The 18,447-nt window shown below is 44.9% G+C and overlaps 1 protein-coding gene across 2 annotated transcripts; it reads left to right on the forward strand.

Annotated features, from left to right (window-relative positions):
• Positions 1-6,120: 6,120 nt before the first annotated feature.
• sod1 (superoxide dismutase 1, soluble) lies at positions 6,121-15,335 on the forward strand. 2 transcript variants are annotated; one of them, XM_056284415.1, is made up of 5 exons: positions 6,121-6,260; positions 9,058-9,154; positions 9,265-9,334; positions 14,619-14,736; positions 14,921-15,335. In XM_056284415.1, exons 1-5 carry the CDS (start codon positions 6,189-6,191, stop codon positions 15,026-15,028), a joined length of 465 nt encoding a protein of 154 aa, XP_056140390.1. In that variant the 5' UTR covers positions 6,121-6,188; the 3' UTR covers positions 15,029-15,335. The 2 variants fall into 2 exon arrangements, with proteins under 2 accessions (XP_056140390.1, XP_056140391.1); XM_056284416.1 differs by lacking the exon at positions 14,619-14,736.
• The last annotated feature ends 3,112 nt before the right edge of the window (positions 15,336-18,447 follow it).

The raw sequence follows: 18,447 nt of genomic DNA on the forward strand, positions 1-18,447 counted from the left end.
TCAGCACATTTCCATCTCTGTCCTTCATCACCCTAACCTGCTTGGTCCCTCTGTCTAGCCATCGGTACAAGTCATTTTCTCCTTAGTGTCTAACCTCTCATACAACTCGCCATATGCCTTTTCTTTTGCCTTCGTGACCTATCTGCGTTTTATATGCCACATTTCCTTGAACTCCTGTCTACTTTCTTCATCTCTCTGACTATCCCACTTCTTCTTTGCCAATCTCTCCCTCTGTATACTTTGCTGTACTTCCTCATTCAACCACCAAGTCTCCTTGTCTTCCTTCCTCTGTGCTGATGACACACCAAGTACCTTCCTAGCTGTCTCCCTCACTATTTCTGCAGTGGTTGCCCAGCCATCCGGCAACTCTTCACAACCACCCAGTGCCTGTCTTAACTTCTCCCTGAACTCTGCACAACAGTCTTCCTTCTTCAAATTCCACCATTTGATCCTTGGCTCTGCCTTTACTCTTCCTCTTCTTGATCTCCAAAGTCATCCTACAGGCCATCATCTCATGCTGCCTAGCTATATTTTCCCTTGTCGCCACCTTGCAGTCTCCAATCTATTTCAGATTGCACCTCCGTCATACGATAAAGTCCACCCATGTGCACCCTCCTCCAGTCTTACATGTCACCTTGTGTTCCTCCCTCTTGAAATATGTATTCACCACAGCCATTTCCATCCTTTTCACAAAATCCACCACCATTTGTCTTTCCGCATTCCTCTCCTTGACACCATACCTACCCATCACCACCATTTGATCCTTGATCCATCACCTGCGTTTCCTTCATTTGATCCATCACCCGCGTTTCCTTCACCAACATGTCCATTGAAGTCCGCTCCAATCATCACTCTCTCCCGCTTGGGTACACTCTCCACCACTTCTTCTAAGTCACTCCAGAGTTCTTCTTTCTCGTCCATCTCACACCCAACTTGCGGGGCACATGGGCTGATAACATTCATCATTACACCTTCGATTTCCAGCTTCATACTCATCACTCTGTCCGACGCTCTCTCACCTCCGACACACTGTCGACATCCTCTTTCTTCAGAATTACACCTACCCAATTCTGCTCCTATCAGCACCATGATAGAAGAGTTTGAACCCACCTCCAGTGCTCCTGGCCTTACTCCTCTTCCACCTGGTCTCTTGCACACACAGTATACCCACCTTCCTTCTTTCCGTCATATCAGCCAGCTCTCTCCCTTTACCAGTCATAGTGCCAACATTCAAAGTTTGACTCTCACCTCCACACTCCTACACCCCCCCCCCCCCATCCTTCACCCAACAGTAGCATAGTTTCCACTGGCACCCTGCTGGCCAACAGTACCGGTGGGGGTCGTTGGTAACCCGGGCCTCGACTGATCTGGTATGGAAATCTGATATACGATCCTCATATTTGATTTGGCAAAGATTTTACGCTGGATGCCCTCCCTGGTGCAACCCTCCCCATTTATCCAGGCTTGGGACCGGCGCTGAGAATGCGCTGGCTTGTGCATCCTCAGCCGCTGGGTTGTACATGCATATTCTCTAGTGGTTTAAAAAAAGAAAAACACCAAAATTGAATCTTTGTTCGGGCCCATTTTAAAGTAGAATGGGTTTCTACTAACCGTTTTGAAAGGAAAATACTTCCAGAACTCTTAATCACTACGAAATAAAAGTTAAGGTCAAGTAGGAAAAAAAAAAGTATTAAATCCTGACCACATTTTGTTCGTGAAGCAGAGTAAGTCCAAATAAATCCAGGGGGGGCAATCCCCCCCCCCCACCTTAAAGTCGAAGCCTTCATCCAAACACGTAGCATTGCCTTTGTTTGAAAGACTAGATAACCTCGCGAAGGATTAGCGTTGAAGTAAAGATGGATCACTGAAATTTATAGAGGTCGTGGTTGTGGTGAAGTCAGTGAGGGTTCGTTCGCCTTTTCGAACCTCTTGATGAACACAAAATCAGAGACTATAATAGCTACAGACACACTATGGTTGCGGTGGTCTTTCTCTTACCAGTGGTCATGAACCGAAGAATATTGTCTCGTCTGATCGGAGCGAAGGAGATAAACCTTGTTTGGGAAGCAATCGTTATGTGACGTCACTCGAGCCAGTCAAATTAGGACGACTTCTGAATTGGTTTTTCTCGCCACATTGAATTACGCCCCGTGGCTGAAATGAAATTGTAATTGACTTGTTTTTTTATTGCACAAACACCTGCGAAATTGGTTTTGTTTTTTTTTCTATTGGGGAAAAAAAAAAACCACTAACAGAAACGAAGCAAGTTGCTGATAACTAATGATGTCCAAATTTTCCAAGTCTCACTTTTGGTGCTTTTTTTTGGTGTGCAGATGCATTAAAAACAAAAACAAAAAAAAGCAAAACAAAGTGCAAAGCTAAACTGATGAAATGAAGAGTGTTACTTGAGACACAGCTGTAAATATGCTTTTATCACTTAATTCTAAGGTGTAAGGATCATTTTTCTTTAGAACCCCCCTCATCTATCAAGAGAGAGAAAATTTGACTCGGAAGGAAAAAAAATAAAAATAGGCCGTTTTGCTTTAATGTTTTTAGCTCCTAACAGTTTGGAAGTTAAGAGATGTTTCTATAATTTGTTAAAAAATGCAAAAGAAATGGACATGAAATCTCCCAATATTTCAACTCTAGGAAATCATTTTTAATAAACTATTTTTGTACCAAACCTGTGCATGTTTACTTGATTTTCATTGTGTTAACTTTGCGTCTTTGCTCCCATTTAATCGACTGCCAGCCAGAAGTAGATGTTGAGCATTATGTAGTCCGCAATAATTGGAATTATTTCTGCAATTCTGGTGTAATTAAACATTATCAGAGAATGCAGGCTGAGAGGTGAGGTCCTATACTGAGCACTGGTTTTCTCACTTCCCAAGTGCATGTCATTGAAACCAAGGTGTGCTGAATGATAAGCTATTCGATGCCATAAAACCAGTTGCGTCACTCTCATATTTTGTCATGGCATGATTGCGATGTAAGATCAGTAAGAGTAAGTACTGTGATTTGATATGTGGTGTACGTAAGTTATAGCAGTGCACCCCCGACCTTGATCAGGAGGAATCCTGTGACTTATATTTTTATAGGTCCACAGAAATCCACTGTTGAAACGACTCCCCGGTCCTCATTGCATGAAAAGAGGCTACACATTCTCACAGTACGACAGATTCTCACACAACACCGCGTAAAATCAACATCAGAGCTTAAATCGATAGTGTTGTTTTTTGTGTCAAGGAGTCTGATGGGCTTTTAGGATAACACTTATCTCCTTGAGGTCAGGTACATTATGACTCCTTTTTAGAGGATAAACAGTGAAAGAGGAAGCAAGAAATTCTCAGTTTTCTGCATTTATTTGTCTTAACCTTTTTCATGGCTGTGTGCTCAATGCCCAGTTTAGTCTCCTGTGCTGATGTCCAAAAATCTTGTCACACTTATCTATCTGAACACGACTTGCTTCAGCCCTGAAAGTCAAAGATAACGCAAGAGAACATAACATTATGTTAACAGTTCACCCATTCATGGGTCGCCTCAAAATATGTGGACGGCCTTCCGATGGCTGAGCCTTTCCACGAGCCACGTCAACCCAAACCATCTGCAATGACCTCAAACTGGGGTCGCTTTACTCTTGCAAATTTTCTCAAGTCTGCAGTATATAAAATTGTATATGAAAATAAATGATCCATTTCAACCATTTAATAAGCCATGTTGCATGGTAGGCTTCTGACTCAGTAAAGTTGTACCGTCTCAACAGATGTGCAAGCGCAAGTCACTACTTTTGAACTAACAAACTATGAAGTTATTCCTTAATATGAGAACGCCGATGAAGGCGTGTATGCTCGTCTTCAGGCGCTATAGTGTTGATAGTTCAAATGAATCCTAATGATGAATTATTATCGGGCTGTTTACAATTTCTTTCCCTGTCGACACTGGACACCACATGGACGAGACAGCAGTTGGCAGAAGAAATCCATATATATTTTCCAAGGTGGGTAAAGTAGCAGCAAATTTAAAAAAAATTGTTGCTTGTAGGTTGCAAAGCCCATTTTTATAAAGAATCATTGACCTTTGAGTCAAGATTTGAAAGCTATATATATATATACATACATACATACACACACACACACACACACAGCTCCCAGGGTCACCGGGACACACAAACCCCTCCACCACGTTAAGCTGGCGATTCTCTGAGGTGTGTATATATACATATATATATATATATGTATATATACACACACACACACACACACACACACACACACTCACTGGCCACTTTATTAGGTACACCTTGCTAGTACCAGGTTGGACCCCCTTTTGCCTTCAGAACTGCCTTAATCCTTCGTGGCATAGATTCAACAAGGTATGGAAACATTCCTCAGAGAGTTTGGTCCATATTGACATGATAGCATCACGCAGTTGCTGCAGATTTGTCGGCTGCACATCCATGATGCGAATCTCCCGGTCCACCACATCCCAAAGGTGCTCTATTGGATTGAGATCTGGTGACTGTGGAGGCCATTTGAGTACAGTGAACTCATTGTCATGTTCAAGAAACCAGTCTGAGATGATTTGAGCTTTATGACATGGCGCGTTATCCTGCTGGAAGTAGCCATCAGAAGATGGGAACACTGTGGTCATAAAGGGATGGACATGGTCAGCAACAATACTCAGGTAGGCTGTGGCGTTGACACGATGCTCAATTGGTACTAAGGGGCCCAAAGTGTGCCAAGAAAATATCCCCCACACCATTACACCACCACCACCACCCTGAACCGTTGATACAAGGCAGGATGGATCCATGCTTTCATGTTGTTGACGCCAAATTCTGACCCTACCATCCGAATGTCGCAGCAGAAATCGAGACTCATCAGACCAGGCAACGTTTTTCCAGTCTTCTATTGTCCAATTTTGGTGAGCCTGTGTGAATTGTAGCCTCAGTTTCCTGTTCTTAGCTGACAGGAGTGGCACCCGGTGTGGTCTTCTGCTGCTGTAGCCCACCTGCCTCAAGGTTCGACGTGTTGTGCGTTCAGAGATGCTCTTCTGCATACCTCGGTTGTAATGAGTGGTTATTTGAGTTACTGTTGCCTTTCTATCAGCTCGAACCAGTCTGGCCATTCTCCTCTGACCTCTGGCATCAACAAGGCATTTTCACCCACAGAGCTGCTGCTCACTGGATATTTTCTCTTTTTCGGACCATTCTCTGTAAACCCTAGAGATGGTTGTGTGTGAAAATCCCAGCAGATCAGCAGTTTCTGAAATACTCAGACCAGCCCGTCTGGCACCAACAACCATGCCACGTTCAAAGTCACTTAAATCACCTTTCTTCCCCATTCTGATGCTCGGTTTGAACTGCAGCAGATCGTCTTGACCATGTCTACATGCCTAAATGCATTGAGCTGCTGCCATGTGATTGGCTGATTAGAAATTGGCGTTAACGAGCAGTTGGACAGGTGTGCCTAATAAAGTGGCCGGTGAGTGTATATATATATATATATATATATATATATATATATATATATATATATATATATATAGGCAAATATGAACTTGCACTTGCACCTGCTGTGTGTGTGTGTATATATATATATATAAATAAATAAAATCCAGTGATTAAATTACTTTTTTAATTAGACAGTACAAACCTGTTTCATGCTATAAGCAAACAGGCTTGTACTGTCTGCTCCTTGTTTGTTGAGCACTTTCCAAATAACATTGACTTGACTTGACTTTCCCTACCGTTGTATATAGAGAGAGGGGGGGGAGAGGGGGGGAGCGAGAGAGAGAGAGAGAGGGGGGGGGTCTGCCTAACGTGTGACAATGCTCTGAACCGTATCCAGAAACGCTACGTCAACGACTTATTAAAGAGAAAAACATCTGTCTTGGGGAATTTCAACTACATCGGCCTTTTGCGTTGGAATCAGACGGAACGATATCCCCCGCCCATTGAACCCTGACCCCCCCCCCACAGATAACGCTGGACTGAACTTGAACCCGATGGGCCGTCTCACTGACCGTGCGCCGTCGGCGGCCCGTCGGCCAATCAAAACGCGCGGAGCCGGTAGCCGCCCGCGATTGGACGGCGGCGCTGGAAGCAAACTCGCTGAACACATAAAGACTCGGCGTCAGCGGTCGGAGTTGCGGAAACTTGAAGAAGAAGAAGCAGAAGAAGAACAGCGATGGTGCTCAAGGCTGTCTGCGTGCTGAAGGGAGCAGGAGACGTCGTCGGGACAGTGTATTTTCAGCAGGAGGTAATTCGCCTTGCGTGCCCCTTTCTTCTTCTTCTTCTTCTTCTTGTTGTTTGCAGGAGTTGACTGTTGGGGTCGTTTTAGCGTCGGTGCACGATCTCTCTCTCCGCGCCACATGCGAGCTAACCCGAGGGAGAGTTGGCCGGGGCTTTCAGTCGGCATCCAGCCAGCCAGCCAGCCGTCCGCACAAGCCGAGCTCCGCCGAGAGCAGCGTGCCGCCGTTAGCTAGCGTCCGTTGTCATTTAGCGCTAGCTAGCGGGCGCGAAAACGCGCGTTAGCCTGACGTGAAAGTGATGCGAAAGGCTGCCTTAGCTTAGCGGAGGGGGTAATGCGGAGCGGGCGCTGGACGTGCCGGCTCATGTAAACAGCGGCTAGCATAACGTTAGCCGGGCTAGCATGACTTCCCCCCCCATTGACAAGTCGGCGCCGAGTGAGGCTGAACTCACACGAGCGGCGGAAGGACTTCATTCAGAGGGGGCATGTCAAGTCCGGACGACCCTGCTAGGAATCCTGTGGTGGTGGTGGTGGTGGTGGTGGTGGTGGTGGTACCCGCAACCTCAACGCCCAGCGGTCTGCAAACGCCTGTTGCCTAAGGTCGCCGACGTCTCATTGAGGTAATTTGCCGCTAGCTCGGTTGACCCTCCCCCGAAACGAACCCCCTGCCCCTGTTCGGCGTGGGTCACCTGGGGTCGGGACCAACGTCACCCGTGGGTTAAACTACGTCAGCTGGGTTGCACAGTGTCGCGCGTTTTGTCAAGCCCACCGTTGTGTCAGCTACTGGGGCAAGTTAATGAAGTCATCAACTTATGGGGTGTTAATTGGCCCTTAAAAATGGAAGCGCCCATGTCAAGTTATAGGCCGTCGCCCGGGTGGTCTTCTGGTTTCAACGCCCCTCATTTGCAGCACAGGTGGTGTGTTGATGTAATGGGGGTTGTAGATCTTGGGAGTTGTACCTGCTGCTTAGTTAGTCGTTGCAGTATCTGAAACTGGGCAGGCGTTAGACTTTGGCTCTGTGATCAACCATTTCTGCTGAGTCATTGCCCGTCTCCCCTGCACAAACACAGAAGCATCTTTTTCCAGGCAAGACTAACATGGTTGCAAAAAAAATAGCATATGCTCGCTGAATTAGATTTGACCGAATAAGATGTGCCGTTTGCCCAAACCTCGAAGGCAAACCTCGAAGGCAGACGTTTCAATGCAATAATACCTGTGGCTATGTAACTGCAGGGTTGAGTGAAACTAGCATGGCTCCTCCCATTAGACAGGGGCCGAGTGCAGGGCACAGCTCTGCTCAAGCTGAAAAAGGACACAATGAGGGCCGCTCAAGAAAATGTCAACAGGATGGACAGTTGCTGGTGGGTGGGGCTTGAACCCTTATCTTAAGTGAGATAATGCTGGCAATTGAACCGGATCGACCGTCCAAGGTTTTCATCTCTTTCTGCTTGGTTTTCCAGAACTAAATTTCCTGTTCATATTTGCCGTAGACATGCCAAGAAATCCTTGTATAACTAGAAAAATTGCTTTTCCACAGAAAAAAGCGTGTGACACTAATTAGGCTGGCAGTTGAGTTTCAAATTGATATGTGATGTCACAATAGGACTGGATATTCTAACAGGCAAAGTGTATGGCAGAATTGCTAAACTTTAGAGCTGAATTGTTGAAAAACTATAAAGTAATTTAAAAATCTGAATAGGATTCCGAAAGAGCTGAATGTCCTGAACTGTTTTAAGCTTTAAATGGGGTTTCTAGCTCAAAAAATGGAGGAGATACAGTTCAAAGGTGATGAGGGTTTCAACCTTTCCCCATAGTCTTCCATTGTTTTGAAAAAGTAGAAAAAGCTTAATGTCTAAAAATATAAAAGATCTAAAAAAACCGAAATGTGAGCCTTAATGGGCTTAAAGAGATGAACATTTTGATACCCGAATGGTTTCAGTGGCTAAAAGTGTGAAGGAGTAAAAGAGGTGGAAAGGTTGCAAAAGTCCCCCATTGACTCCCATTCAAAAAATGGCTGAAAAAAGTTGAATGTTTCAAAAGGTATGAAAATTCTGAAAGGGGAACAATAATGTCCTTAATGAGTTGAACATTTTGATAGTTGAATGTTTTCAGTAGCTAAAAGTATGAAGGAGCTACAAAGTGTCATAAAATGGGTGGAAGAAAATAGAAAAAATAAAGAACTGCAAAGCAATAGTGGGAATGCCCAGCCTTCACACTACATATAATTGAGCCTTGAACCAATCCCACCTACTTTGAATCAATCATGGCCATATAACAAATTCATTCAAAGCAGAAAATATATGAAAAAGACAGAAAGGTACAACACTGCACTTTGTCTTCTTGGAGGGAATGAACTACTTGTCCCATAAAGCGATGCAAATGGTCATTTTGTAGTGTAGTAGCTCACGGTAACGCTGCCTTGTACTATGAGTTGGGATTTTTTTTTCTATCTCTGAAACCTTAATTTTCAGCTGTATATACCCACAACATATTCTATTTAGGGTTATGGGGTTTATTTTTCATTGTGTGATGGGGTCATCTTGAATCTCATCAACATTATGACCACATTTACAAAGAGCAAATACGTAGGTTGTTTAATGTTGGCAAATCATTTGAAGTTGAGATCCCCCCCCCCCCCTTTGTCCACCCCTCTTCCTCTCCTGTTTATTTCAAGGCACAATATTCCGTGGTGGGTCAGATCTGACCCTTTTCGTTCTCTAGTGCTGTTGGGTGCCATGATGCCGCACGGCTTTGACAGCTTTTGTCCCCCACCAACTGTATTGACTGTTTGTGCTTGATCTACTAGGGCGACTCAGCCCCAGTGAAAGTCACAGGAGAAATCTCAGGACTTACTCCGGGGGATCATGGTTTCCATGTTCATGCCTTTGGGGACAACACTAATGGTGCGCATTTAACAAAAGTTATTATAAATCATACGTTTCCTCACGTTGCTAGTCTTTTGCAAATGAAGGCTTCCCCTAACTTAGCGGTTGGTTTGGTGTGTGTTTTTCAGGGTGCATAAGTGCTGGCCCTCACTTCAACCCTCACAACAAGAATCATGCTGGCCCCAATGATGAGGAGCGGTGAGTTTGGTCTGAGTCGGCCTCTTCGTGTTGTGAGACGTTACCTTCAACTAGCGCAGTAACCCGTCTGCCGTGAACTTGCACCTGCTGTGCAAATTTGTAAACTTGGAGTGTGACATCATCACATCTGTATCACGCACGTGATGTCATCGCGTATGTACTCTCGGCACGAACGGCATGTTAACCTGGTTTGAGCAAGCTAATTAGAGAACCGCTCATCCAAATAACTTCACATTGAACGTTGCACTTCCTCGGGTCCTCGGCATTACATCCACCTGGTGTGAAAGTCAGTTGGAAGAACGGTTGTCAAAAAAATCGAAAGACGAGAGATTTCTTCCATAAGGTGGTTTGGTCCTCAAGGCCTGGAAGGGATCACGCGTTTGGACGTGTGTGGGTTTGTGCGTCCGTCTGCAGGTAATCTCGCAAAGCACTTGAACCCATCAGCCTAAAGTTCTGGTGCACACTTTTGACTGTATGATGGAAGAATCTCCCCTCATTCGCTCTCTAGCTCGCGTGACCAATGCGGCTTCCCGTCGCTGCCCCGCTCTTGAGTCGACCGCGCGACTCACATCTATCTACGGTTGAATTAGATCGGGCAGCAGGAGCGTCAAAACCGAAACGTTTTGTATTCAGGGTACGAGTCCTGAAAGTAAGCGAGAAGTCGACCGTATTTCGCAAGCCGGCAGATCAGTCACTGCTGATCTGAGGACGGGAGGAGCCAAAAATAATTCACCTTATTCTGCCACGCGGAAGAGCCATAGTATCCAGCGTTTTAAAACTACGCTATGAAAACACAATTTCCAGAGTAGGATGGAGATCATCTCGGTAGCCACGATAAAACGCTTCGTAGGGGTGAGCTTTTTCTTCTTACCGCCGTCTTATGAACGAAAGTCGGTCAGCAGAGCAGCCATTCACCTTCATTAATCTTGTGTCAAGAAAACCGCCACTGTTAAACACAGTTGGTGTCTTTGATAAATTTGAAATCATGATAGCCTGATCCGTCGTTGCATGTTAGACTTGGGTCGCTCTTGTCCAAGGAGGTTGCGCATCCACAGACTGACAAAGCGAAACGTTTTTATTAGGTAGGTTTTATTTTTTTTTGTTTTTAGCTCAGGTGCTGCATATTAAACTTGTTTATGTCCACATTTCCCGTTTAATCGACTTGGGCGCCGGGCTCAAGTCTTACAACGGCAGGAAAAACGCTAGCTTTTCTGTGCGTGGACGGAGAAGGCAGGAGTCGTACGCCTGGCAGAGATCCGCCCTCCTGGTTTTTAATCATTTGAATTATTTACTCTTTAACAACTGAGACATTCAAAGAGGATCCCTACACTTCGAGGGAAGAGAGTGGCTTTGTGGAGGTAGGACACATATTTGAAGAGTTTCTGAACAGATTTTGATATGGATTTTTAGACATATCGTTTGTCAGCGCTAAACATGGCAACTACTTGAAATGGGCAAGTCGCATATAGCTCGGCAGCTGTCATTCACTTAGGTTATATTCATAGAAGGTTAAAGTCATATGGTGCAGGAAGTAAATATTTACAAAGCTCGCATAAAAAAACAAGCTATAGAGCCAGGGTCCACTACCGCAAGATGTGATGTTTATCGCAGATGTCTGGAGGTGTTTGTTTTAGAAGTGAGATGGGTAAGAGTAGGGTTGGGCATCGGTTGGATTTTAACGATTCCGGTTCTTACCGATTCTCGATTCCGGTTCTTTGAGAGGCGGGGTCAAAACGGGTCACGTGCTTCTTTGACAGAACATTTTATTTAAAGAAAAAACTTTCTACAAGCCATTCTGTTTTAAGAACGGCTCATTCTCATATTTACATTTACAACAGCTGTCTTCATACATGAAGAGATAAAGACACAGTCACCCCCTGGTCCGGACTACCAGGTGTTAAACTCTCTAAATTATGAACAGTTGTTGTTTAGAAAAATGAGCGTGTCTGCTTTCTCAGGCTGTATACGTGAGCGTTCAGCACAGAAAAAACACATTTCAGTGTTTTGCATACAGTTTATAGCAGTTCGCTCGTGTGTAAGTTGTTTGCTGTCGTGAACGAGACAAACATTAATTTTCGCCTATCCAGTTGCGACGAGGTGCTGTTTGCTCAGGGGTGCTGAAGAGGGCGCCGAGGCAGGAGATGGAGACCGGCGCAATGTGTCAAACATGGCACACTGGTTAATCTGTACACCGTGTAGGCGAAGGTGTTGGGCCGTAATTGTTGTGCGTCCTCCCTTGCACGAAATAATTGTGCCTCAGCTGTTGCACTGTGCCAAGCCTTCATTTTTCAAGGCAGAATTAAGCCACGCTTCCCACCGCCGCTTGCTCTGGTCCATGACGGTGCCACATTTAACTAGCGGCAGAAGCTGCGTGCCGCCACCACGGAAACCGAAATGAACTTTTAGCGCGAGTGAAATGTATTTATATGACCGATAGGCGGAATCGAAAGGTGACTTTCTTAACGTTTCCTTTGGAACCGGTTCTGGAACCAGTTCTCGATGCTCAACCCTAGGCAAGAGTCGCATCGCGGCAGATATTGGCCATAGACTTGGTGAAGTAGACACACAGGGTAAAAGCGGGGTCCATGCTGCGAAGTGTGGATATGTTTTTCTGTTGACCGAGTATGCATTTGAAGTCAAGATGCCGTTTAGTCTGTTATTTCAAAGCGGACGATGGCATGAAATTAAATGTTTCATTTCTTTTAATTACACATTTATTGTCATTTGTTTTAACACTAGAATGGCCGGGAGTTCACCGTGAGCGGTCAAAATGACCGCCGGTTTTTAAACTCTATATTCTGTCAAGATAAATATCCAGTTGAGATAATAATGCATTACATATATTAGTACGTCTGTTAGGAAACTGACACCAAAATGAAAATTTTAACAACTTTTAACACTATTTTTCAAACGATATAAAATGGCCGCTGTCCAACGCCTGTAAATACTGCGACGCCTCGGTGGTAGTCATGGTGCGTCTGTAACCAGACATGTTGGAAATAATCAAAAATCAAGTTTAGACTATTTCTCTGCACTGGAGGGCGCTAGTGTGTTTCTAGGACGGAGCAATGAACTTAACGAAGGAAACGACGCGACCAACACGCGTCATAAATAGTGACATAGCACACAAATTACAAGCAGATATTTTGACGGCTCATGGTCGTTTTAGGTATAACCTTTTTTTTGTGTGCGGTTGATGTAAAGCTAATTTTAATGGAAATATATGCAATTTTAGCAGCATTCAGGGAGCGGCAGGTCTGTATCTTTTGTTTTTTTTTCTTCACAAAGTTATTAAACTTTGAAAATGCAAAGCGCTCATAATGGCCGGCTTGGTCATCGTAGTGTTAAAGCAAATTAAATGAGTTATGAGCTCGACTGGAGCAGAAGTAACCGGTGCTATCTGTTTCATTATTCTGACCAAAGTGTACAATAACGCATGATGATCGCAATTCCCATCAGCAGGAAAGTCAAATCTTATGCAGTTCTCTTAATTCCCATCATTACTTGCATCCAGCTGTGGAAACTTGGTCCAAATCAGCTCTTAATTAAAATTAATTTTCTGATTCCCACAGAGCATACGTGAATTGAAAAAAAAAGAAGCACCTGAATAATCAAATGTGCCTTGGTTTTGTTTTTTTCTTTAAGTGTAGGAATTATTGACTAGACTACAACAACGCTGCCGTTTGAGCTCTGAATTCTGCTGCACCTTTTTAAAATCAGCCTCGGATTGTGCGAGCTAGGATAAAGAAAAAAGACTGGACTAGGTTAACACTAGAAGGACCAACACCGTTTTGGATTTTTAAAGTTTAATGACTTTGTGGGGGGAAAAAAAGATACACACCTGCCACCCCCTGACTGCTGCTAAAATTGTATATATTTGCATTAAATTGAGTTTCAGGGGCGTCCGGGTGTCTCCCCATGTCTGCGTGGGTTCCCCTCCGGGTGCTCCGGTTGCCTCACACCATCAAAAAGACATGCGTGTTAGGGTTAATACTCCTGCCTGTGCCCCTGAGCAAGGCGATGGAAAGAAGAACTGGAGTTGGTGCCCCCCCCCCCCCCCCCCCCCCGGGTGCTGCAGCTGCCCACTGCTCCTATACAATAGGATGGGTTAAATGCAGAAGACACGTTTCATTGTAAGAACACAATGTCAAAGTAAAGTGGCCTTCTTCTTCTTCTTTCTTTCTGTTTGTCATTAAAGCAGATCTAAGTCGCACTACTGGCACGCACACATTTTGTGTGAGCGAGAGAGAGAGAGCGAGAGAGAGAGCACAACATGGGAAGGGATGAGGCTGTGGAGATAGATGTTACCAGCTGGAGACACCACAGAATCCACTGATTACACTTGAGTAATTAAAAAAGAGCAAGGGGACGTCCAGGTAGCGTAGCGGTCTAGTCCGTTGCCGACCAACACGGGGGTCGGCGGTTCGAATCCCTGTGTCATCTCCGGCTTAGACGGGCGTCTCTACAGGCACAATTGGCCGTGTCTGTGGGTGGGAAGAGCAGGGTAGTTGGCCAAGTACAATTGGGGAGACGGAGGGAGGGGTGAAAAATATAAAAATTTTAGGTCAATTGCACAAAAATGACTGCTTGTGATTTGCGCGTGATCATGCGCATGATATCACTATTAATGATGTGTGTCGGTCACATTGTTTCCTTCGTGAAGTTCATTGCTCTGTCCTGGAAACACACTAGCGTCCTTCAGTGCAGAGAAATAGTCTAAACTTGATGTTTGATTATTTCCGACATGTCTGGGTACGGACGCACCACGACTACCACCGAGGCGCTGCAGTATTTACAGGCGTTGGACAGCGGCGATTTTAAGTTGTTTGAAAAATAGTATTGAAGTTGTTAAAATGTTCATTTTGGTGTCAGTTTCCTAACAGACACACTAACATATGCAACGTGTTAATATCTCAACTGGGTATTTATCTTGACAGAATACAGTGTTTAAAATCTGTCGTTCTAGTAGTTTTTAAGTTCCGGTCGTTGTTTGGGACTGTTTCAATATTTATTTTCATTTCTTTTTTTTTTTTTAAAGTTGTTAAGATGTTAATTTTGGTGTCAGTTGTTTCCTAACAGGCATACTAACTTATGCAATGCATTAATATCTCAGTTGGGTATTTATCTTGACAGAATATAGAGTTTAAAAACCGGCGGTCACATTGACCGCCCATGGTCGTTTTAGGTAGGAGTGAAATCCCGGTCGTTCTCGTGTTGCAGTACGTTGTCATTTGTGAGCATTGGCCTGTGTGATGTTAATTGTTCATTTTCCTGATGTTAACAGACATGTGGGGGACCTGGGTAATGTCACAGCAGGAGCAGATAACGTTGCTCGTATAAGCATCACAGACCGGATGCTCACCCTCACTGGTCCCCTCTCCATCATTGGCAGAACCATGGTGGTAAGGGACAAGGATGCTTTCCCCCCCCTCTACTATTGTTCATATGTATTTGACTTGAGAAGTTGAAATCAAGTGTTCAGACAGGAGATGTGTGAATAAAGTGGCCAAATGGACTTAAGTTACCTTAGAATAGACCGATCACCTGTGACTTTGAACCTGATCTCACTGCTCCTCCTCCCTGCAGATCCATGAGAAAGCCGATGACCTGGGAAAAGGAAACAACGAGGAGAGTCTTAAGACTGGCAACGCCGGAGGACGTCTGGCCTGTGGGGTCATCGGGATCACCCAGTAAACTACGTTGTTCTCCATCTGCCAGCACTTAACAGTAGAGCACTGAAAACCACTGTGGTCCCCCACTTAGAGACCAACATAGCTACTTCATGTGATGGATTGTCCTCTTGAATCCCGTGTGGCGCTTTATTGACCAGTCCAGTAGAAAGCATTTAGAGATTAGATGAGCTTTATCCTGTGTTTTGTTAAGACAGTTTGTCTATGAGTGTTTGAGTTTGCTTTTAAATTTTGTTCCAAAGAGTTGATAATGCAGTCAATGAAGTTGTATACAAGTGTTCACTAAGCTGACCAATAAATTGTCAATATATCTGGATTGTCTTCTGTTTCATAATGTACATTATGTGCACATAACCTTTTTGATATGTGCCTAGAAGTTATAGAAATGCATGTTTGGGTGATGGTGACTTTGAGTACTAAACATTTCTCTGGTGACAGTAGGAAGTTGAACAATGTTGTTCCCTAAACGTTGGAACAGTTTTGTCAGGATGTTCCCTGGAAGGGATGGTTCACCCCCAAAATGGGTTCTGTCATCTACTTCCCTTTCATGCCAGTAGAAACTGATTGGTGTTCTGTTCCCACACAACACTGAAGGAGTTGGCCAACAGTGTCAGAGTAGCTTTCTTCCGTGAAGTTGCCAGACTGGCAAACCCCCCCCCCCCCAAAAAAACGACAATACAAGTACTCCAAATGGCTTGTGCAGCACGATTCAAGTCTTCTGAAGCCATATGAGAAAAATGGGCCAAGTCCAGTTCAGATTTATTTACTGCAGATCTTGACTTGCTTTCAAAAGAAACCTGGTGCAGGTACGCTGAGATGTTCCCAAGAGATCCTTTCTTCTATTGGAGCGGTTCTGGGCCCTGTTTCAGAAACCGGATTTAGTGACAACTCAGTTGACTCAGAGCTGAGGGAAACTCTGGGTTTCACAAAGCCAGTTCAGCTTTTAGCTCTGATTCGGTTACTATGGCAACATACTCCGTGAAGCTAACCTGCTCGCAGGCAGGTTGTTTTCAACCGACCCTGAGTTTAGCTGAAGCCTGCAGGCCGAAGGAGGTGTCGGACATGGTGTGAACTTTTCTTAGTCGATATTGGAGCACAAATACTGTGCAGAAACCTCCGTTGGGGGAGGGGGATGGGGGATAAGGCCCCGCTTGGATGTTTTGTCGTTACCCGATTATGTTTGTGCAGAATTGGTCATTTAGCTGAACGATATTCTCAGCCCTCATGTCGTTCATATGACACATCGTGGACACGCTCTCAGTTCAGAACAGATTCTTTTTGTTGCGCTTGAGTTGGTTTTGCCAATGGGAGTTTTCTACATAACATCGGTGACGCTAAACGTGTTTCCAAGGCAACCGTCTGCCGGGCTGTCAGAAATGTGACTCTTGTACTGAAACATTTACTGTACTCTTTGTGGCGTTCGCAAGGTACACACCTGCAAGACTCCTCACAGAATTCCAGTCTAAGCAATAATTTAGTATGAAGCTTGGAGACTTGAAGCATTGATCGGTTTAATTTGATATATTTGAAGGTTTCCAGGTGGGATTGGCTGCATGGCTGGCACTCGTATTCCTATCACGGCTCCTTCAGTAAGTGGAGATTATGTGAACAGGAGGTCTTTGCACAGCGTTAATGTGCAGGTAGGGTTAAATAGCAGCCTTTAGCGGTCTAAATGAAATGTGCTTCACAAGACAGCTAATTCAGCTAATTACTGTTCTGCACTGTGAAGATCATTTGTGATGCAGTCCACATCGTCGTCAGCGTGGAAGCGAAGTGGACTGGGTCTGTGCATGACTCACACAATTTTCGTGAGTGTACACTGAGCGCTAGATTTGCCTGTGGTGAGTTTATATATATATAAATATATATATATATTCTCAAAGGTAGAGTTTGATGGTTACCTGCTCAGTGACAGAAAGTACCCCTAAGCCCTATTTGCTGACTCCTTATTCTGATCCTGAGCCTGGCCCACAGCAACGTTATAAGTTGGCTCACTGCAGGACACAGCCAGGGTAGAGATGATTATTGGGATGCTCAAGGCCCGGTTTCAGTGCCTTCGTAGGCTCAGGATCACCCCAGAAAGGGCTTCTACTACTACTACTACTACTTTCGGCTGCTCCCATTAGGGGTCGCCGTGGCGGATCATCCGTTTCCATCTCTTCCTGTCCTCTGCATCTTCCTCTGTCTCACCAGCCACCTGCATGTCCTCCCTCGCCACATCCATAAACCTCCTCTTTGGCCTTCCTCTTCTCCTCTTCCCTGGCAGCTCCATATTCTGCATCCTTCCCCCAATATACCCAGCCTCTCTCCTCCACACATGTCCAAGCCATCTCAATCTTGCCTCTCTTGCTTTGTCTCCAAACCGTCCAACCTGAGCTGTCCCTCTAATACAGTGTTTCTCAAACCAGTCCTCAAGGACCCCCTATCCTGCAGATTTTCATTGTAACCCTGCATAGGTAGCCATGCTTGTACTTACTCAACCAATCATCTCAAAGCACTTAATTATGCAAGGTGTGCAAACTCTGACATTCATTGCTGATTGGTTGAATAACTATAAACAGGTACCTGTTCAGGGTTGCAAAGAAAATCTGTAGGATAGGGGGGTCCTTGAGGACTGGGTTGAGAAACACTGCTCTAATATACTCGTTCCTACCAGAAAGGGCGTGTGACACTGTGGTATGTGTGTTTCTCAACAACATTGCCACAATTAGCGAACAACAACGTCCAACTCAGCCAGTGAACGATCCTGACCACCCCGCTGACGCGTGAGATGGAAGTCAGAGACAGTGTGCTACTATCATTTCTGATTCACCCATCACCCCCCCCCCAGTGTCAAAAAACAAAATGCCTCCCTTTTTATGAAGTCTTCTTTATTTCCTGCAAGTACGAATGCAGTAGAGCAGTTCATATTTTCCATATCTTTATGCATGCTCAGTAATCCAGGTAGGAAAATCAAAGAAAATTGAATCTGTTCATCTGGACACAACCGTTTATAGCGTGACCCTCCCACGCGCTACGTCCCCCTGGTGAAACTCCTCACTGTCAGGTGAAAAGAAGCGGCTGGCGACTCCACATGTATGGGAGGAGGCATGTGGTAGTCTGCAGCCCTCCCCGGATCGGCAGAGGGGGGTGGGTGGGGGTGGAGCGGCGGCCGGGACGGCTCAGAAGAGTGGGGAGCCATCGGGCTATGAATTTGAAAATTCTTGCTACGTCCTCCCTACAGCCCCCACCTACACCCGCCAAAAAAACAAAACAAAACAAAAACCAGGTGCGGGGCACTCAATGAGGTGAAATAAATGGAAGGCCTCATGAAACATTTGATCTTAAGAGGTTTTTGTTTTTTTTATGCTGCTGGTTCGACAAGTTTATGTGGAAAATACATGCGATCAACACGAATGACGACTGCAGCACTTGCTGATGCGT

The sequence above is a fragment of the Lampris incognitus genome, chromosome 8, assembly GCF_029633865.1.
Source record: "Lampris incognitus isolate fLamInc1 chromosome 8, fLamInc1.hap2, whole genome shotgun sequence".
Lineage (NCBI taxonomy): Eukaryota > Metazoa > Chordata > Actinopteri > Lampriformes > Lampridae > Lampris > Lampris incognitus.